The following is a 21,830-nucleotide window of genomic DNA, read 5'->3' on the forward strand; positions in this document are numbered from 1 at the left end:
AACTTTTTATTGTTTTCCACCACGAGTATTTTTTTTTCGCCTAGTATCTATGTGTACTACACATGTGGCTACATTTATCCATTCGCCATTCAAATCCATTAAAACCTCATCTATAAAATACCTAAATCTTCCAAGCCATGAAAAAAATATTCCTAAAAATTTTTCTGACCAGTCTCCAATTAAAAAAATTTAATTTAAAAGTAGGTCAAAAGTCTACAAACTTAAATATCTTTTCAATAGTTTTATTGGAGTAGTGGTTTTGGTTAGACACCTCTAAATCAAAATTCTTTACAAATTAAAATCTATTTATTATTAATTTTTTTTTTTAATAAATACCAAGAGCCCAATTAATATTATCTCTAGTGATTGTGATTTTGTGAATCGTTGATTTTTCCAAAGTATGTTGTTGTTGATTTGATTGTTGTTGATGTTGATGATGTAATTCATTGAGAAGTGGATTTGAAAGTCTTTGTTGATGTTGGTATTCGATATCTTGGATTCTTTGTTCTTCTTTGACATTGTCTGGATGAATGGCAGTGGCCGATTGAGAAAGGAGGTTGAGAGATTCGTCAATGACAATGATTAAATCACCAAACAATTTCTCTATATGTTGAGCTTCAGAGGTCATATTGAAAAGTACTAAACCTCTAAGGAGTTGGTTGATAAGTTCTTGCTTGCTTGCTGTGGGGATGGTCTTTTTCATAGCGTCAACCAAGAACTCTTCTTCATAGATACTACCCTCTTTGCCCTTGACACGAATCTTGTTGATCTTTTTACGACCTTCCTTTTTAGGCTTGTTTCTGACTCTGGTGGCCTGTGAAAAGGTGCCGGTTGCCGAAGAGTAGGTGGAACGGTAGGAAGAGGTGGTGACAGCAGTGTTGGCCGACATGCCCGACATACCAGACATACCAGAATGCTCACTAAACATGCCAGACATACCCGACATCATAGAGGTGGTGTCGTCACCCATACCACTACCTCCACCGCCTGGTAAACGGAGTGGAACGTGGTTGAGCTTGGTGGTACGGACAATACCCAAACGTACAAACTGCTTCTTGTAAGTGTCAAGTGATTCTTGGAGTTCCTCTTCGGTGGTCTCTGCAGCGGTTTGTAGTTGTATGAGAATGCTAGAGTCTAGCAATGCGACATGGTTGGATTCAACAGCCAATGCATAGGCATCTGTCCAAAAACCACCCTCACAAAGAGTATTGATTGCATTTTCATAGTCGTGATTGCAATGCGCCGATGCATAGATGGCAGATGCTTCTTGATAGAATGAAGCACGTCTCTTGAAATCGGCCATTTCATTGGACATTTGAGCGAGGTCTAGAGCAGAGAGTCCGAGTCGTTTGGCGACCAAAACAGCCATGTTAAAGACACCACCTTCCTTGAATGCTTGCAATGCCTTTTTATCTTGTCCGGCGGCATTGTATACATAGGCAGCTTCGACATTCTTGTTGGTGCTGACCAAATAATCTCCAAATGCGTCTTGGATGCGTTTGAGTTGGTCGGGCTTGCCTGCAAAGAGACGTACACCCTCTTGGTAGAGTTGGTGGTTGCCAATCAACTCTAGACACTGATCAAAGTGTTCTGGACCAGTGGCAGCAAGATGTTGGAGTGCAAGTGACCAACGCTCGAGGTGACAGTCGATTGCGTATTTCTGGTAGTTTGGTTCCATCGATTGGAGTTGAGTGAGGAATGCCATATACTCTTTTGGATCCTTTTGTGATTTTTGTGCAACCATAATGACCAATTCAAAGTCGTATGTGCCCAAAGCAACGTCGTACAACTTGTTGACATCGACCAAAAAGACGATATAGTCGAGTGATTCCTCGGCAAGACGGTTGACGATGGTTTCACCATGTTCTGTAATCTCTTCTCCACGCAATGATTGTACCTTTCTCAATACTTGATCATATTCTGGTGGTGATTTCTTGACATAGGTTGTAAGGATTGGTAAATTAAATTTGATTGAATCCTTTTTAATGAGTTCTTCTCTCAAACGGTCACAGATAATATTGACCTTTGATTCCTTGTTGGCTGTAGTGGTACCAGTGACTGTCTTTTGTGGTGCAGATGATGGTTTTTCCAAATCAACAAAGAGTGTCTTGGTGGTGTCGTCTTCACGCAAAGTGGTGATAAAAAGATTGAGGAAATCGATTTGTGGAACTTGATCAATAAAGATATCAATGTGTTTGAGGAAATCTTGAGGGTTGTGATCATAGATAAAGTTCATATCGATACGGTTACGACGCATTGTAGCAAATGCCTTGCCGTATTGGTGGGCATCTAGCATTTCACGAATAGTTGAGAGTGTGAGTGAACGTGGTGCAATGGCTTCTAAATTACCACGAGGCATTTGGAGAATGACACGAGTGTCGTGGGGGACGGCGCAGACGACACGCGCTCCACGCTCAACCTCACGAACAGAGTCGTCATAGGCAGTCGATGTCTTGCCGGTGAGTGGATGGGTGGCAGTAATGACTGGAGTGGTGGCACTGGCAGCCAACGACAGAGGGACGGATCGCAAGAGATGAGAGATGGTGGTAAAGAGGATAAACTTGTTGTGAAGAGTAAAGTTGTTGCAGTCGGGTGCTACAAGCGTGTTGTTGATGTAGAGACGGTTACGATCGTTCAAACCAATGATACTCTCCTCGCCACCAACAATTGCCGATGATATCCAGACACATGGAGTTGAAAATTTAAAGGCAGCGTGGTCGATTGTGAATGGGTTGATGGCTGCGACAGCACCCATGTTGATGAGGTGGTAGTCGTAGACACTGCCATCGACCGTTTCAAAGATGACCTTGTCTTTGGTACCGAGTGGATGCAACTGATGCTCCTCCTCGTCAGCTGGTAGAGTAGCTTGTGCACCGTCATAATGGTATGATACTAGACGTAAAATATGAGAGTTTGTTGTAGTACGATGAATGCGGTCGAGTACCAAAACTTGCTCGTTGATTGAAAAGTTAATCTCTACAATTTGATCGCTACCAAGTTTACTATGACTGTCGACTGCTACGAGTGTGTTGGTTTCAGGTACCCATGTGAGATGTCTTAGATGACAGAGTTGGAGTGTCGATGCGGGGACTTTGATTGATGCGACCAACTTTGGTGCGACGGAATAGTTGGGGAGGGGTTGCGAGACGCCGGCAGCGGGGATAGGGGGGAGGGTAGCCGGTGTGTAGATGGCCATGGTATTGTCGGTGGTCAAGACAGCGATACTGAAATCATGACTAAATGCAAAGGCGCTGCAAGCAGCTGGCAAACCAATCTGGTAGGCGCTGAGGGGTGGTGGTACGACCAAACGTCTAAAGGGGGTAACTTTGAGTGTATTGCCATCGACCATCACAACCAACGATGGGTTGGCAGCTGACGAACCCTTGGATACGTCATAGTCCCAGCAAAAGGTGTATTGTTGATAGACACCGTTTCGCGAGACAGTTCGCAACGTCTGTGTCGTGCCATTGTCCCATGCCATGGCGACAAATCGGTCGTCGGCGCTATGACACTGTAACTCTTGCTTGAGGAACCAGTGATAGTTGGAACGGTGCCAGAGCTGGACAACTGAACACGCACCGCCGTCGACCAACATTTGCAGCGCCAACACCTCCGAGTCGCTCGACCACTGTATATCCTCTATCAAGGCATCCTTGTCACGCACGACAAACTCTCCGTGCTTGAGTCCGTTACGCTCAAAGAATGCGAGTTCGAGACGATGCTCCAAACGCAATGGCACCGCAATCAACGATCCCGATGGACGCCAACTCAACGGACACTCCAACCCAACAATCGTGGGTTCACTAAGCGAGCTAATTGTCAACGAACGTTCCCATACCTTTAGCATTACACGTCCGCTCTTTTCATCGTATGCACTACATACAAAGTATTGTCCATCACCTCTCCAACTAATCTTTGGTGTAAAACTGATCGACTGTGTCTTTTCATTGTTGTTGTTTGGTTTATCCAATGTTGATTGTGCAAATTGAGCTTTACTGTATTGTGCTTGTGGTAGATTAGAGTTGGTGATGATATTGGCAGTTAATTTGTTGCCTGGCAATAACGAGTCGATTGCCACCTCGTTCAAAATATCCCAATCCTTTGTCATTTGCACAAGTGTATTTGATTCAGTTGCCAAGATGAGTAGTTCATAGTCGGGACTCCACGACATTGCCACAATACCCGACCCAATGATACCAACACATTCCAATTGACTCGTCACTACATTGTACATTAATATATCTCCCTTTGAACTAGCTACACATACAGACTCGCAATCTGGAATGAATTGCATTGATACAATCTCTGCTCCTTCACTCAATATATCTTGTCCATTTAATTCTATTTGTATTTGTACCTAAAATAAAAAGTACAAGGTATAAGTGTTTGTTGTTATTGTCATATGACTGTTTATTATTTATTATATGTATTACCTTTTTAGAAGTTGGATTATAGGCAACGAAAAGGTTTGATTTAGTGATCAAGTAAATGATAGAGTTGACATTATCTACTGTAAAATGAGTGATTTCAGAGATTGGTAATTGGTCTCCCAACTCTACTAATCTAGTTATATTCCTCATCTTCTTCTTCTTCTTCTTCTACTCTTCTATATTTATCTATATATATATATAATTAGGGATTGTAATGTCTCTAGAGGTACGAGAGAGAGAAAAGAAGAGAAAATTAAAAGAAAACACACACAAAAGGTTGTATTATCTATTATATCTGTCGTCTTGCGCTTCAATCAAATAAGAAGTAAGTACTTTGAGCAATGAACCGAAAAACACGAACTTTGAGAAAAAATTAAAAATAAATTATTATTTTTTAATCTTGATCTTAATATTAAGTACTTCAAATACAAATACATAGATATATATATATATATAGTAGATATATAGATATCTATCATCATATCAATATGACGAAACTATTCTATAAAGAAAGAATAACAAATATAGTTGAGAATAGTTTAAGAGTGACTAGTTGGGACGGTAAGAATATAAAGGCTACATTTGATGTAGTGATTAAAACAAACTATGGAATGGGTGATGAATGTACTCTATTTGTACACTTGGCAGACGAGAATAAGAAAAGTGGGTTTGGGAGATCTCGTAGTGACCCAATCTATCAAACATTGGTAAACTTTGATACCGTACAAGAAAAGATTATAACTGTATCAATTACAACTCCTTTATACTCGTTGTCGTCTAACGAAGTATCGTCGACAGATAACAATAAATGGGCCACACTCCAAGTTGAAATTGGAATGGTTGGACCAAAAAAGAAACTATCTATTGGTATGGTTTCAGGTGAACCTGTAATGAAACTAGAATAGAATAGAATAGCTAATGTATTATTACAAATACAATAAAATAAGAATGTACCATATGTAAAAAGAAAAGAAATATGTTGGGTTGGGGTTGCAATCAAAATCAAGATAATATTGATTGTTTATTATTATTATTATTATTGTTGGTTCATTCTATACATTTGGACATCCAGGAGAAGGTGAATTAGATTGATGATCATAATGTTGATCATCTCCTTGTTTTCCTAAAGATATATCATTGGATGTCATATTGGTGGTGTTGGTGGTGAGGGAAATTATTTCTGGAATATTATTATTATTATTATTATTATGTTTTGATCCTTCCTTTAAATCTAACAAGTTATCATGATTATGATTAGTTGTATTAATATTGTTGTTGCTACTATTTAATTTTGGTGTATTATTTTCATCACTACTAATATCAACCAATTTCTCTTCTTTTTGTTCTTTTTTGTTTGTATTTTCCAATTCAACACCTCCACCATTATTATTTCTATTTTTTGGTTGTGGTGGAGGAGTAGAAGCAATATTTGATTCTTCATCAAGTGAACTATTTTGAGGAGTTATATGTGAATTATAGTATTCTGGACTAAAAGAAGAAGAGACTGTGATGTTTGTTGCACCACCACCGCCGGCTTTGTTACTAGGTACATGTGTACTGTTTGAGAAATAGTCTAGTCCCATGATACGTTGTTTGGGATCAGATGGCGTCTTGTTGGCATCGACCAACTTGTCTTGTGAATTTTTGAATCTTGGGATACCGATCAACTTGCTCAATCGCTCAGCCAACCATCCCTTTCCGAGCAATAGGTATACTGCCAGACCCTGCCCAAACTCGCACACAAAGAACAAGAGATTGGATCCATACTGCCAATACCCTCTACCCCTTGCATAAAAAACATAAAAGAAATTTAATATTATTGATCCAATGACTACATTTGCAAATACAACTAAAAACCAAATCAACTAAACAAAAGAGAAAAAAAAAATTTAATTAATAAATAATAATAATAATATTTCTTTACTTTCTTTTTCTTCTCTCTCTTTCTCTCTCTCTCTTTTGTTTACCTTTTTATATATATAATCATCATGAGCAGTTGAACGGAATTTACGTAATAGAAAAGTTGAATAATAAATGAATAGACCCAACATTTCAGTTACAAATACATTGAATCCAATACGCCAAAAATCATCGACGTTGATTAAATGTCGGCCATGGAAATCGAATGCAGCCAACATAAAGTGGTATAGCCATAGGATGCCAATCGACGACCACAGCCATATTTCGACACGTGCCAATATTTGCATATCCAGTACATTACGATTAGTCAAAAAGCCAACGACTATACTAATCCAGAAAAAGACGATAAAATACCATTCCATTATATAACAAGTAATACAAAACATAAATACTGTATGCATAATTGGATATGAATATGGTTCAGCTTCATTATAATAAACTACTAATGCACATGTTACTATTCTAACTATAAAATATTGAATAAATTAAATATTAAATAGATAGAGAATAAAAGAGAATAAAAAGAATAAAAATTAATGATAAATCAAAACGAAAAAAAAAAATATCTTTTTTTTTTTTTTAGATTCTGATCGGGTCATCGTCATGCATGCAGCCTCATGTCAGATCTATTCGTGAACTGGATATTTTTTGTTTGTTGGATTTGGATGTTTGTTGGTGAGGTTTCTGTTCTTTCTTTTTGTGTGTCTCTCTCTCCTTCATTCAGATAATCTCTCTTTGTTGAGTTTGTACTTGTACTACTTACAAATGGTTCCAATTACTAAACTTGCAAATACACAGAATGCAACAGGTTTTGGTTTAAAAATAGGATTGAAGGCTGGTATTTCCTTTTTGTACTCTTTATATGTTAGATAGGCTTGATATATGTACACTGGTAACATAATGACAAAAAATGGCAACTCTATTGGCCAAAATATAACTCCTTCTTTCATTTTGTTATTATTATTATTATTTTTGTTGTTTTTGTTTTATAAATATATATATATGTTGTTGTTGTGTTTTATCTCCTCTATTTGATGTTATTATATGTATGTATGTATGTATGTAATAAAAAAATAAAACGATGGAATGAAAGGAAAGGACAACAATACAAGTGATCAAAGGAGGATCCTTTAGAGATGATGTGGGGGCGGGCAAAGTGAGGTGAGGTGAACAAACTATTTAGTTTCCAACTTCTCTTCTGTCTGTCTGTCTCAAATAGTTACTGTTTCAAGAAAGAGGAATATGCCCTTGTGACGGAAAAGGCGCACAAACAAAAAAATGAAAAGGTCGCGATTGGTTGGGTTGTTGTCCAAAGAGAGCCTTTTGAGTGAACTTGATTGGTTGTTGTCGGATTTGGTGACGGTGACGATGACCCTTGAGATATTAATATACCGCGCGACTTTGGCTTTGAATGACCACCAAAGCAAACAAAAAAAAGATACAAAAGTATCTTTCGTTCGCGTTTGAGGTTTACTCGCGACGAGGTAGGTTTCTTTGTCTTAAACCAAACAAAGATCCACTGTCTGTCTGTATCTATTAAACTATCCAATCAATTTGGATTATAAACTTGTTTACAATTGGATTGAAATTATTGATGATTGTGATGAGATTATCCTCGTTTGTCTGTCGTTTGTCTGTCTTCTTTTCTTATTTCGTGAAGGATGTGAAAGTGTCTATATTTATATTATTATTATTATTATTATTATATAACTATTATAATTATTCTAGAACGATGACAATGGCGGCAATGATGACGATGGGTGTTGATTTGATTGGTTTGGTTGATTCTTCTTCTTATTCTGCTTTTCTCTTTGAGTTCTGGTTGTGTTTGTTTTTATGAATCTGTAGTTGAGTATCTACTTTGGGTAGGTAGTGTCGTGTTGATCTGGTCTGCTGATGCTGTTCAATTGTAGTTGGTTGGTTATGTTATTAGATTGAAATTGTTTGTCTGTCTGTTTGTCTGTCTGTCTGTATCTACAGGTAGTAATGTAATGATTGGTATAGTAGTATGTAGTATGTATGAGATGCGACCGTTGGTTGAAGGTGAGGTGGTTAATCCGTCTTTTGTTGGAGGGTTGTGCAGTTGTTGATTAGGCGGAACAAGAAAGAATGAAAAAGAATGAAAATATCTTATGCGGGGGTGTTTATTTGTTTGTTGGTTTGGTTGGTCAGGTGATATCTTCACAAAAAAGAATCTTTCTCTCTATTGTGGGGGTGGTATACCTATCTATCTGTTTCGAAAAGGTTGTGTGTGTGTGATGACCATGAATCACATTGATTGTGATTTTGATATGATGATACCGATGGGTTTCATAGTGACCCAACAATCCTTTAAACTAAACTGAATCTGAATCTTGTATTGGGTGCTAATAATTATTATTATTATTATTGAATAGAATCTATTTTAAACTAATTTAATCTTTAAATATTTAGATAATAATAATGGGTTATTCAATAATAATAGAGTTGACTTGATATCCTCTCCCTCCCAACACAACAAAAATAAATTATTATTAGCATGATCTTTAAAAAAAAAAAAAGAAGGGTTGTTTCAAACAAAACCTTTATTAATCTATTTTTAAAAAACTAAAAATATCTTTGTAAAATGACACCATGAAACGGCGTTTGGATACCATTAAAAAACTAAAAAACTAAAAAACTAAAAACCTAAAAAAAAAAAAAAAAAAGGAAAAAAAAGAAATTAATATTAATTTTATAATCGATCCAAATGGAAATAAATAAATGTATTTTTGTAAAATATATATAAAGAAAAGTGACATCTTTAAAAGATTATTTTATTATTATTTTATTGGTCATTTTCATCATCCAATTTATTAATATTAGGTTCTTCTTGTTGGGTTGGTTCATCGTCTTCTGGTTGTGGTTTGGTTGAATTCGAACGATCTTGTATTTCGTTTACATATTGATCGATTTGTTTGTTGTTGTTGGTGGTTGGTGTTCCAACAGACATCATTTCTTTTTCCTTGAGGTGGAGTGATGCAGAGAGGTCACCATGGTTGTCTGAGCTACGGTTGGCAAGGGTGTTGAGTTCTTGCTCCTTTCCAAGATGACTACGCTTTTGTCCGTAAAAGACATAGATGAGTAGACCGATAAACAGCCAGACAACTAGACGCATCCAAGTACCCCAACTGAGCGAGATCATGAGATACATGTTGGCCCAAATCGAGAGGATGGGAAGCAAAGGTACCCACGGACACTTGAACCCTGTTGGAATATTGGAAGGTACGAGGAAAAAGAGGACGGCACTTGAAAGTAGCATCAACACACCAAATACGATAATGACACTATAGTGGAGCGAGTATTGTACACCTGCCCCGGCGATTAGTCCAAATACAGCAATATACATGCATAGATACATAGGACGTTGGAGAGCAACTGGGAAATCACGGACGATCCATTTTGCATTGGACTGACTCTTGTGGTCGATTGATGGATACCGCATGATAAGTACACACGTCGATACTAGTGTGAAGGAGAGTAGTGTGCCAATAGACACCATATCAGCTAGGATATTAATATCTACAAACAGGGCAATAATGGCTGCACAGACACCTGTAAAGATGGTAGAGTAGAATGGTGTCTTGAAACGTGGGTGAATATGTGACATCCATTTGGGCAACAATCCATCGCGACTCAGCGAGTAGTAGAGACGAGGTTGTGACAACAGACCTGATAATTGAGCGGTAGTGAGTCCCGCAAACGCACCAATACTCACTATAATCGATGCCCATTGCAAACCTTTACTGCTAAACGCCTGCGACAGCGGTGCACTGATATCCATCTCAGAGTAGGGTACCATCAACGTCAAGACGACGGCCACAAGCATGTACAGTATCGTTGAAATGCCGAGTGAGCCCAAAATACCAATGGGAAGATCGCGTTGTGGGTTCTTGACCTCTTCGGCCACATTACACACACCGTCAAACCCAAGATAGGCAAAGAAAGTGATGGCAGCGGCGTTAAAGACACCGTTGGCACCGTATGGAGCAAATGGCTCCCAATTTTTAGTGTCGGCATAGACCGAGCCGGCAACAATCACAAATAATACAATGGCTATTTTAATGACTACAAAGATCTTGTTGAAACGAGCCGATTCCTTCATACCAAATGCAACAATCACAGTCAACAAGATAACTGAAAAAAAGGCAATGATATCAACTGAAAATCCATTTCCAATGTCAAATGGTGCAAATGGGTGTGGTAGGTATCCTCCACCTGCCACAATAATTGAATTTAAATATCCACTCCATCCTCTTGCTACGGTTGCACTTGCAATCATATACTAAATATATTAAAATATATAAAAGATTGTTAGTTTTGGAAATGATATATATTTTGATTTTGATTTTGATTTTGAATTACCTCTAAAGTTAAATCCCAACCAATAATCCAAGCAACTAATTCACCAACTACAATATAAGAATAGGAATAAGTTGAACCTGAACATGGGACACGTGTAGCAAATTCAGCATAACATAGTCCAGAGAGAGCACAAGCTATTCCAGAGACTGCATAACTTAGAATGACAGCTGGACCAGCTTTCTCTTTTGCAGCTACACCTGTCAATACAAAGATACCACTACCTATAATAGCACCAATACCAAATGCCAGTAAATCAAACACTGATAAACATTTTTTAAACTTTTTACTGTCTTGACCTTGAATACGAGGTTCCGATGACACTTGACCTTCTTCATCTTCTTCGTCTACATTGGATGAACTACCCGACTCACTCGTCGACGATATCATAGACTCTTCCTTCATGACACTATCTGCCATCTCTCGTTGAAGTTGTTCCAATGATTTCTTTCTTTTGGACAATTGTCCAAATGTATATATTCTATTTGTACATCTAGTTCCAAAACTCATCTTTTCATTTGATAATGAAGATGACATTCCAGTATTTGTTGTATATGATGATGCAGTCATGGTGGAATTGGAATTATTTTTGGAAAATTGATAATCTTCCTTTTCATAAGACGTTGGAGGTTTGCCTCCACCTCTCATTGGATTTTCGTCTGCAATCATTTTCTTTAGAAAAAGAAAAAATATTATTAGAAAAGGATGGAAATAGTTAGCAATAAGAGAGAGAGAGGAGGGATGAGAGAGAAAGAGAGAGAGGGAGAAGGAAAGGGATGAAATTATTTTATATTTATAAATAATCAATGGTATGGTTGGTTGTTTATCATTACAATTGTGAGGTTTGGGTGGTTTGTAAAGATTTTCGTAAATATAAATAACAATTTGCAATGAAAAATAATATTCTATTATAGATTTAGAGATATTTACATTTTATTAAAACTCCAACTGGAACAACACAATAATAAAAATACTAATAATAATAAGGGTAGTAATTAATTTAATTATAATAAAATGATGGGGATGTTGTTATTCAACCACAATATTAAAATTGGATCCAATCTCTGACACTATTTTATATATTCAAAGTATTATTATTATTATTATTTGTTCTCCTTGGTGCTTATCGGAATTGCAGTATTTTAAATAAATAATAAATCTTTTTTCTGGAATGGATATGGATATGGATGTGGAAGGGGGGAAATAACCGTGGGTTATAAAATGATGAAATAATTATTTACTTGTTTATATATATGGATATGGATATGGATATTGATATTGATACTGATACTGCTATGAAGGGTTAACTCCCAATGCAATGATATAAATTATTTAAATAAATATTATTATTATTGTTTTTTAAACTATGGTGGAAATTAATAATATTCTATGAACCGGTCGATGTAATATTATCAATTTAAAAATTGATTTAAATAATAATATTTTAATTATTATTATTTCTTGTTTTTTTTGTTTAACAATTAAAAATTAATGGTTAATGGGAATTATCATCATCATCATCATCATCATCACAATTGATTCATTCATTTAATTTCAATTATTATGATGATAGATAGAAATAGGTATGAAGAATAAAAAAGAGCTGGTTGGCTGGTTGGCTGGCTGGCTGGTTGGATGCCAAATATTTGGTTGTAGATTAATAATGTGTTGTGAAGAGAGAGTACCAAAAGAGTCAACCGGCTGACACATATAATTATTTAACATTTAATCTTGATTCGTTCATCAAATACATCATAGTAGATGGCACTCCTACTACTATAGTATTAACAAAATTGTCTGTCTGACTACTATTGTAAAATTCCATATGGTTGGTTGTGGTAGGGGTGAGAGCGGAGAATGTGTCAGCAACAGTAGTGTTGCTTGGTATTTCATCCACCCCTATACCCATTGTGATGAATAAATAGATAAATCACGATCCTCTCTCTTCTTCTTTTGGAATTCCTACTACACACGAAATAGTATTGGTTTCAACCAGATAGATATTCAATAAAATAAATAAATATCCAACAACCAACAGGTTGGGTGTGATGAATAGCGACGAATATGTCACATTGGAGGGAGGGAGTGAGTGTGTGTATTTATGTATGTCGGGTTAAATATGAATATCTGATTGTTTTCATCGTGTTGATATTATTATTATTATTATCCAAACAATGTCAGTCACCCCACCACCACCACCAACTATGATCAGAATAGTATTTGAAAATGCATACATAGTTACTGGTTTGATGCTTTGACAAAAAAAATAAATGAGTTTCCAAAAATAGAAATAGATTCCCTATCCTGGATCATCATTCATTCATTCATTATTATTATCAAAAGTGGAAAATGGAGGATAACCAAATAATGAACAAGAAGGAAGGAAAGAAAGGAAAGGAAAAGGAGAGAAAGAAAGAGTAGAGTTTTATAGATTGATGTGATTATTATTGTAATAGAGACAGTAATAATTGATTGATACATACATATTTTCTATCCTTGTAATATTTAGAGGAAGATGATGATGATGACGGTGGTGTATTGATACCGTCTTGATGAGTGACAGAGTTGTTGTTATTGTCGTCTTCATTTCTTCCATCATTATTATAAAGTAATTGGTCACTCTCTATCAATGACTTTTTCATTGAGTTCATAATGAAAGTCTAGACTTTTTACTAATACTCCTTACTAAAAGGAGTTGACTTTGAGACTAACTACTGATTATATTATATTATTAAAAAGTCTATCTATCTACCTAGATAATTATCTGTCTGTCAACTGAGATAATGTTTCTATATTACTATTATTATTATTATTATTACTGTGTATTTATAAACTAACTAACTTCACATAGATTTGTGAAGAGTAGTATGTATATATTTAAGTTATGTAACCTATTTTCATATTTAATGAACGACGATATCTTTTTCTAACGGAGATAGCAGCGGGTCGATTCACTTTAAATCAAATGGGTGGTGCTTTTAAAAAAATTAATTTAAAAATGAGTGTTTATTTTCTTCGGGGGTTTTGAAAATTTTTGGTTGAGAGTGTCGCCTCATAAAAGATCAATCGATTGGTAAAAGAATAATTAAAAATAAAGAAGACCATAGAGAGAAATATGTTTTACAAATAAATAGATTATGAGCAGAAGAAAAAATATTATCAAAAAGAAAAAGGAAGATGCTCACAAAAGAAGGGAAGCTATCATAAAGGAAAGAAGAGAAGCTGCTATCAAGTTGCAAAAGTCCCCAAACACATCTTTGACAGTTGATGATTTGACAAACTTACCATCTTCATCACCCAACACATCTTCACCACGCAACCCAAAAGGTAAAAGAAATCAAAGAATGAAACATGACAGCATTCGAATCCGCGAGTTGGATGTAGTGAAGAAGATCACAATAGAGGCGGATAAAAGAAATGCTGATCTCCAACAGATTAGCGATACCCGAACACCAACCGTGTTTATTCCCGGGCTCATCAATATTTCATCCATTATACCATCTCTTGGGTAGGTTAAATATATTTATATATAAGATATGTATCTATTAATTATAAATCAATGTATTAACTTTTATTATTATTCCTATTATTTATTCATTTTAATAGATTTGATATTCAATTCATGTTTACAAGAGAACAGAACATGCTCAAAACCTTTTGAAATGTTTAGGTTTAAAAAATGCCAATGTCGAAAAAGATCACGAGGGTAACCCAAGCTATGCCATCGCCACTCTCTTCCCAGGCTTGTACAAATACGATCCAAGGCTTTTCACAAACACCAAGAGGGTGTATCTTCCGGCGGAACCACCCCTCCCACTGATGTTGAAAAACAAAAGGATGAGGAAAGGAGGAAAACAAACTTGACAATAGATTTGCAAGCGTAAGTATTTCAATATTTATTACATATTCAAGTGTATGTATACATTTTATAATATTTGTTTTATTTTATTATTAAATAATTATTAATTCATTATTTTTTTATTTATATATTTATATATAGTCAATGTCCTTAACCCTCAAACATTCCAATCTAGGCTGGACTATTATGAAAAGTATATCCGCCTCTATTGTGATCTTCTTCAGTTCATCCAACTCGCGGATTCGAATGCTGTCATGTTTCATTCTTTGATTTCTTTTACCTTTTGGGTTGCGTGGTGAAGATGTGTTGGGTGATGAAGATGGTAAGTTTGTCAAATCATCAACACAATTTGGGCTCTTACAGGTACGATTATATTTATTTATTTCATTTTTTGAGTCATACTAACTCTCATTAAAACCTCATCTTTTTTTTTCAAATCTCTTTTGTAAAAATTTTTTCTCCTCATTTTGAAATAAAGGCTCAAATTGAACTTTGTCGGAGACACAAATTCTTCATAATACTTGTAATTAATTCTAAAGAAGAACAATTAGTATGTAACATAGTTTATATGTATATGTAAATGAATGAAGTGTTAATGATTAACTAAAGAAGAAAGTAATTATTGACAGGTGTAAGCACAAGTTTCGATAGCTAGATTTCTCATTTTCTTCTCTCATTTTAAATTATTGCAAAAAGCTGCAAGAAGAGTTTGTCAGAATCAAAACATTCATTCATTCGAGAGAGATAAATAGATAGATAGATAGGAAGATTAAAGATAGATGAATAACAGTCCAAATGATGAATTTATTAGATTATTGATAAAGTTGGACCATGATGCATGTGATAAAGATAATGGGATTCTAGAATCACAATATACATATATAAGGTTATTGGAAAAACAACCTAGTCAAGTACTCGAATGGATGTTAGATATCATTATTAATGGTGTCTCAAAGGTATTATACTATACTTATACTCTATTTATATATATATTATATTGTTAACATATTTGATTGATTAATTTATTATTTTAAAGAGTATCTATCTAGATGATATGACATATGATCCAAAACAGTTACAATATAATTTGATTTGGAGAATGAGCAATGTATCAATCATCATTGAAGCGAAAAGAAGTGTATTGAGACTAAAAGGATTATATTCATCCAATTCATTGTATCATTCTGACAATGTCGTTACTCGATGGTTTAGACAACAGTTGATTACAAGTATACCAATATTATGTCAACAACGGTATATATTGATTGAATCCCTTTGTTATACCATTGAAAATATATCAACCTTTATCTATAAAGATGGTATGAAATCAAATCAAAAGAAAGAAGAAATGGTGTATAAATACTTACTCATTATTTGTTTTATTTATTTTAGGAGGAGAATGGAATGAATTGATAGAATATTTTAATAATGCATATATGATTGAAAGGGATGAAGTTAGAGAACAAGTTTATACAGCAATTGGTAGAATCAATAGGAAATGGAACAACAAGATTGAGATGAGTGGAATCTTGGAACATGTGTTGGATGAGAAACAAGAGTCTATTTGTAATTGTGTGTTGGTGCTACTAGACTATTCAAAATACATTACACTATTGTGCGATATATTAGTCGCACGAGAACAAAAATACAGAAACGACCAACCAGACGATGGCACAAAGATCAAAAGGGTAATGAAAGCTTGTTTGGTAATTGCTGAAACAATCTTTAGGTCTGATAATCTCACCATGCAAGCTCACCCCGATAAAGTATTAACAGTGATTGAAATTGTATTGAAATCGACCCAGTTTAAAGACCAACAAAATATTTTTAAATATTATGTAAAAGCATTACAATATCTTTTAAATAATAATCAATTTAATAATGTATGTAAAGTAAAAGATCAATTCAATCCAATTCAATTGACCAACCCTAACAACACCTATTATATATATAGTATCATTCAAGATGTATTCCAATATGTATAGATTTATTAAAAAGAAAGGAGTTGGATGGGTTGACAGGGTCAACTAGAACACGTATGGATGCAATGACACTATTATCACAGTTTGGATTGGCGTGTGGAAAGAAAGTATTCTTTAAAGATTACTTTTATCCGTTGATGGTGTATATGACCAAGAAAACGAGGAACACTCTTCTCAGTCCATTCTTTAACGAGTGTAGTCATTTTTGTCAGATTGTTGGTCAAGACTTTACCATTTATTTGCCATTCATCATGAAGCATATTAGAACCGTTTTGTTTAATGCAGAGGATGATGGCTGGGAGTACAATCGATTCACAGAAACTTCTCTTCAAATATTAGTTCAATCTGGTCCTATATTGGGTGTACACCTTTTCCCTTATTTTGCCGCAACTGGTAGTGGTAGTGGTTTGGTTCAACCTATATGTAAATTAGTGACTGGTGATAGTTTAGATGTGCTACCTGTTGTATTACAGGTGTACATTGAAAAGATGGGACTTGGTCATCAAGAGACACGAGATGTATTTGATATGGTTTATGCAGCGGCAATCAAACAGGTTAGACAATGTCCATTCATCGATACACAATTTGAAAATATTAAAACACTCGATCGATTGGTAGAATTAAATGGTAGAAACTATATGACACCGAGTCAAATCAAAGATGCCTATTCAATCTTTACCAAAACATTTTCAACTACTCTTGACAAATCATTGGAATTCAACAAAGAAAATGTTAAAAACTATTCTCTACCTTGTTTTAGATCTGTCAATTTATTAATCAAAGTTTTCCAATTAAATAATCAAAATAATAATAATCAAAATAATAATATTGAACTATCAATTGAAGAAATAGAGATTTTATTAAAAATTGGACAAGAGACATCATTGTGGAGTCAATTGGTTATACCTTTTAGAGTAGTTTTGGCAATAATATTACAAACAAACACTCTCAATAATATCGATACATCCTCACTTTATCACAAACAACAATCAGATGATTGTTTAAAATCATTTCATTCAAGTGTCATGGAAATGCGAGATACTTTGGTGTATGGGTCTATTGTCAAGGACCAAGTTGAATGTGTACTAGATTGCTACAATTGGTATATCAACCATACAGCACCGTGGATGGATCAAACGTACGATCAATTTGAAACAGCCACCAATTCACTATTAAATATTAAAAGACTATTAGAATTTGATGAATAAATAATTACTGTTAATAAATGTCTGATTCAATGAAAAAATCAATATAATAATATTAATTAATATATTAATTAATAATTACCTAATTTGTCTTCTCGGTTTTTTGGCATTCGTCTTTTCATTCTGCTGATTTATATATTTAGATGATGAATCAACAATTAGCTATAGTTGGTAATATACATAAACGATTCAATACATTCAATAATGTGTGTCCGATATGTGGAGTATCGTACAAGAATAGAAAGGCGATGTTTACTGCGCACTTGGTGCATTGTTCATACACTCTCATCAAGGAAATGAATCAAGAGAGTTTGTTGATGCAACTGATCAACCAAGATAATTCATCATCGGCATCGTCATCATCGTCATCATCAACAGACATATATCTACAAAAGAAAAGAAAAAGAGATCAAGATGATAATCAAGAAAATATGGAACAAGAAGATGAAGATGAAGAGTCAAATGATCGAGCAGTTGTAAAAGTACCCTATAATCATGATGATGATGATGATGATGATGAAAATGATCAAATGACAATTGAATACTTTGAATCTAGAATGAATGCACAACATTGTCTTGGAGTGTATTGCAAAAAAGATATGTCATTAGAAACAGATCATCATTTATCTATTTCAGTTGGTTGTATGTATTCATCCATCTAGTGTCTTTGTTTAGTTTATTAAATATTAATGGTTTATTTAATTTAAATTTAAAGCACAAGTATTTGGACTTTGTACAATTGGAACACATGGACATGGAAAAGAAAAGGAAACATTGATGGCAATAGAAAATTTGGTGGAATGGGCGATTGAAGATTGGGATGCTTCTGGTGGTTCCCAAGTAACAGTTACATGTGGAGAAGGGTTGCCTACTGTAGTAGTAGCTGGTGTAAACAAAGAGCTATGTTGTAAGAAGACTTCAAAATGTGTACCCATCACAATTCACTTTCCAATACTTGGTAAAGAATATCAAGGTCATTCATTCAATATTCGATTCTGTCAACCGAAATGTCTAATAACTGCAATACAAGATACAAAAACAATGCTTAAATGGCGTTCAATGTTGGATGATAAACTTGAATTAGATGATGAAAATAATAATAATCAAAATAATAATAATAATAATGAACTAATCATTTCCAACAATTGCAAGAAGAAAAAAGGAAGAGGAAGACCAAAAGGTGCAAAAGATAAAACTAAACGTAAATCCAAGTTACAAGAGCAAGATGGAGTAGAATAGAATAGAATAGAATAGAATAAACTCTTCTTCAAAGATGTGTATATAAATGTATATATATATATAAATGTGTACACATTTATTATTATTATTAATATTATTAATATTATCCAAAAGCCAATTTCTTTCTTCCACGAAGTCTAACTTGATCTAATTTGGCAACGATATTCTTGGCCTTGGGAGATGAGCTTTCATAACCTTCCATCACCTTTTTAAATAATGGTTCTGAATTTGGATGAGTTGAAATGAATGCACGTTCCAAAACATATAGATCTACAGCTCTATCTTCTACCAATGTACTACTATAACTTAACCCAAAATCAATAAATATAATTGATTTCTCATCTTTTAATTGAAGGTCACTATTATCATTATTAATATTATTTCGATTATTATTATTTTGATTATTATTATTATTATTATTTACAGATGTGGAAGATGATTTTAATAACATATTTGAAGTTGTTAAATCACCATGAATAATATCAATATTATGCATTCTACCAATACATAGACCAATATCAAAACATAATGTTTCAATTTCTTTTTGTTTGTCAGGTGTCATTTCAATGATGACGGTTGGTGTACCCGATGGATTATTAGTTGGTGGTGAATGATTGTATAGGTGTTGTTTAATAGTGATACCATCAATGTATTCCATATAGATTCGGTTGTTGAGTGTATCTGTAAGATAGAGACATGGTACACTGATCCCATTCTTTCTGCATCGATTGATTGCTCTAACCTCCATCAATATTCTCTTGTTTGCAATCTTGGCATCCAGTAATGGATGTCTGTACTTCTTTTCAAATCTCTCTTTTACAATACAATCTAATCCATTCAACATATATCTAAATGTTCTCTATTATAAACAAATAAACAAACAAATAAATAAATAAATAGAATGATCAATCCAATCAGTCAGTCAGTCAGTATAATGTACATTATACTATCTCACGAATATTCGTATGTATACATACAGCTTCAGCACCCTGTGATAATAGAACAGCACCGATATCGTGTAAATCGCTGACATGTTGTTCACGAAGCATTGATGGTGTTGGTGTTGGTGTTGGTGTTGGTATACTTGTACTTGTACTAATAGTAGACTCTGTTGTGTCTGCCATGATTATAATATCTAATATTCGTGTTGTTCAGATCTCGTGTACACGATAATGAATGAATGAATGAATGAAAGTGTATCATAGTTACAGGGTTTTGTGCTTGTTGCCCAGAGCCATTTGCGAAGTTCCCTCCCACAGAACCCATTTTTTGTGAAAATTTTGAAGCTTCATCCACCTCTCACCCCCCCTCTGCTTGTCTCTAGTATCTTTCAACTTTATTCATTACTACTATTCACACAACATATACATATATATATACATATTCATCTATCTGAATCATCATCATCATCATCCATCAAAAGAGTTCAGGCAGTTTGAACAGCACAGAGACTCGAGTTTGATTGATTGCTAGGATAGATGATCAACAACCAATATTAATATTAACCAACAACAACAACAACAACAACAAGACAAGACAACAAGACATTGACATTGATCGATCAATAGAAAGAAAGAGAGAGAAGAGAGGTTGTAGTGAGGGATAGAGAGAGAGAGAGAGAGAGGAAAGAAAGAAGATATATAATCAATTCTCCCTCTAATCATCAATCATCAATCATCATCATCAAGCCAACAACAATATATTTCGAAACAACTTTATAGACAATCTTCTTTCTCCTTCTTTATCTTTATCTTCTTCTTCATCTTCATCTTTGGTTGTGACCAATCATTCATTCATTCATTTATAATCACAGAACAGAGACACGATCCGTGTGTGTACAATATATAATAGATAGAGAATGGGAGAATCAGATGACGAAGATTGGGACGCAGATTTTGGTATTGAACCAGGTCACAATCTATCATCTCTTCAAAGAAAGTTAACAATTGGAAAGTTATCAAAGAAAGAGAAAGCAGAGATTATGGCTGTTGGCAATAATAATCAAAATAATAATAATAACAATAACAATAATAATAATAATAATAATAATAATAGTTCTTCACCATTGAATGTACCATCATCACCACAAAGATCAATATCACCAATTCAACAACAACAACAAAGTAATAGTTTTACACCAATCAAAACACAAAGATCCGATGGTGGAAGCAGTTCAAATTTGATGGATGACGATGATGATTGGGACAGATCACCATCGCCAACCAAGGGTATATTACAGAATCGAAAGGAAGAGTCAGACTCTGAAGATTGGGATGCCGACTTTGGTGGTGGAACACCAGCTCCAGGGGGAACCAGTTCACCAGCTTCTCCACAAATGAAGATTTTGGGTATCAAGGCCGATCCAAACCAAAAGACTGAATGGGACGACGATTTCCTTTTCAACGATAGCTCTGAATCTGACAGTAAATCAATCCTAACACCTGCCAACAACTTATTGACTCGTGTTGCATCAAGACCACTTTCAAATCAAATTGATACCAAAATACCTGCTTCTATTTCAGATTTAATTAATTTAATGATTTGTACGTTGCAATAGATAATATTAATAACATATTGAATTTAACTAATACTTTTATATTTATTTAATAGTTGGAAATGATATAAATACACAACAAACTATTGTTGAAAACAAGACACCACCAATTAATGGACTTAAAATTACAACTTTATCAGGTATGTCAAATATAAATATAAAGGATTATATGTATATATGTATATGTATATATTTATTGACGTTTTATTTGTTTATTATTTTAATTGGTAGAAAATGAATTAAAAAAGAAACTTGAAACAC

The 21,830-nt window shown here is 34.4% G+C and overlaps 8 protein-coding genes across 8 annotated transcripts; 4 read left to right on the forward strand and 4 right to left on the reverse strand.

The window, feature by feature from the left end:
- Positions 1–6: 6 nt before the first annotated feature.
- elp1 (elongation protein 1) lies at positions 7–4,580 on the reverse strand (the record flags this gene model as incomplete). Its single annotated transcript, XM_004361873.1, has 4 exons — positions 7–110; positions 337–3,511; positions 3,839–4,357; positions 4,434–4,580. The coding sequence occupies 4 exons, from the start codon at positions 4,578–4,580 to the stop codon at positions 7–9; spliced, it is 3,945 nt and encodes a 1,314-aa protein (XP_004361930.1).
- Positions 4,581–4,644: 64 nt separating this feature from the next.
- Positions 4,645–5,335, forward strand: DFA_06219 (uncharacterized protein; the record flags this gene model as incomplete). Its single annotated transcript, XM_004361874.1, has 2 exons — positions 4,645–4,709; positions 4,888–5,335. The coding sequence occupies 2 exons, from the start codon at positions 4,645–4,647 to the stop codon at positions 5,333–5,335; spliced, it is 513 nt and encodes a 170-aa protein (XP_004361931.1).
- Positions 5,336–5,482: 147 nt separating this feature from the next.
- Positions 5,483–7,300, reverse strand: DFA_06220 (uncharacterized protein; the record flags this gene model as incomplete). Its single annotated transcript, XM_004361875.1, has 3 exons — positions 5,483–6,295; positions 6,398–6,816; positions 7,114–7,300. 3 exons carry the CDS (start codon positions 7,298–7,300, stop codon positions 5,483–5,485), a joined length of 1,419 nt encoding a protein of 472 aa, XP_004361932.1.
- A 1,856-nt stretch (positions 7,301–9,156) lies between these two features.
- ctrB (putative cationic amino acid transporter) lies at positions 9,157–13,372 on the reverse strand (the record flags this gene model as incomplete). The annotated part of the gene is made up of 3 exons (XM_004361876.1): positions 9,157–10,653; positions 10,734–11,402; positions 13,214–13,372. 3 exons carry the CDS (start codon positions 13,370–13,372, stop codon positions 9,157–9,159), a joined length of 2,325 nt encoding a protein of 774 aa, XP_004361933.1.
- Positions 13,373–13,728: 356 nt separating this feature from the next.
- DFA_06222 (uncharacterized protein) lies at positions 13,729–17,779 on the forward strand (the record flags this gene model as incomplete). Its single annotated transcript, XM_004361877.1, has 8 exons — positions 13,729–13,734; positions 13,865–14,238; positions 14,366–14,476; positions 14,601–14,643; positions 15,068–15,139; positions 15,626–15,908; positions 15,982–16,472; positions 16,544–17,779. The coding sequence occupies 8 exons, from the start codon at positions 13,729–13,731 to the stop codon at positions 17,777–17,779; spliced, it is 2,616 nt and encodes an 871-aa protein (XP_004361934.1).
- Positions 17,780–17,922: 143 nt separating this feature from the next.
- On the forward strand, positions 17,923–19,015 carry DFA_06223 (uncharacterized protein; the record flags this gene model as incomplete). The annotated part of the gene is made up of 2 exons (XM_004361878.1): positions 17,923–18,418; positions 18,492–19,015. The coding sequence occupies 2 exons, from the start codon at positions 17,923–17,925 to the stop codon at positions 19,013–19,015; spliced, it is 1,020 nt and encodes a 339-aa protein (XP_004361935.1).
- Positions 19,016–19,118: 103 nt separating this feature from the next.
- On the reverse strand, positions 19,119–20,139 carry bud32 (putative protein serine/threonine kinase; the record flags this gene model as incomplete). The annotated part of the gene is made up of 2 exons (XM_004361879.1): positions 19,119–19,874; positions 19,993–20,139. The coding sequence occupies 2 exons, from the start codon at positions 20,137–20,139 to the stop codon at positions 19,119–19,121; spliced, it is 903 nt and encodes a 300-aa protein (XP_004361936.1).
- A 734-nt stretch (positions 20,140–20,873) lies between these two features.
- DFA_06225 (uncharacterized protein) lies at positions 20,874–21,807 on the forward strand (the record flags this gene model as incomplete). The annotated part of the gene is made up of 3 exons (XM_004361880.1): positions 20,874–21,558; positions 21,626–21,740; positions 21,801–21,807. 3 exons carry the CDS (start codon positions 20,874–20,876, stop codon positions 21,805–21,807), a joined length of 807 nt encoding a protein of 268 aa, XP_004361937.1.
- Between the last annotated feature and the right edge of the window lie 23 nt (positions 21,808–21,830).

Source organism: Cavenderia fasciculata (assembly GCF_000203815.1).
Source record: "Cavenderia fasciculata unplaced genomic scaffold Scf_Dfasci-G-p-12c09.r1-3, whole genome shotgun sequence".
Taxonomy (NCBI): domain Eukaryota; phylum Evosea; class Eumycetozoa; order Acytosteliales; family Cavenderiaceae; genus Cavenderia; species Cavenderia fasciculata.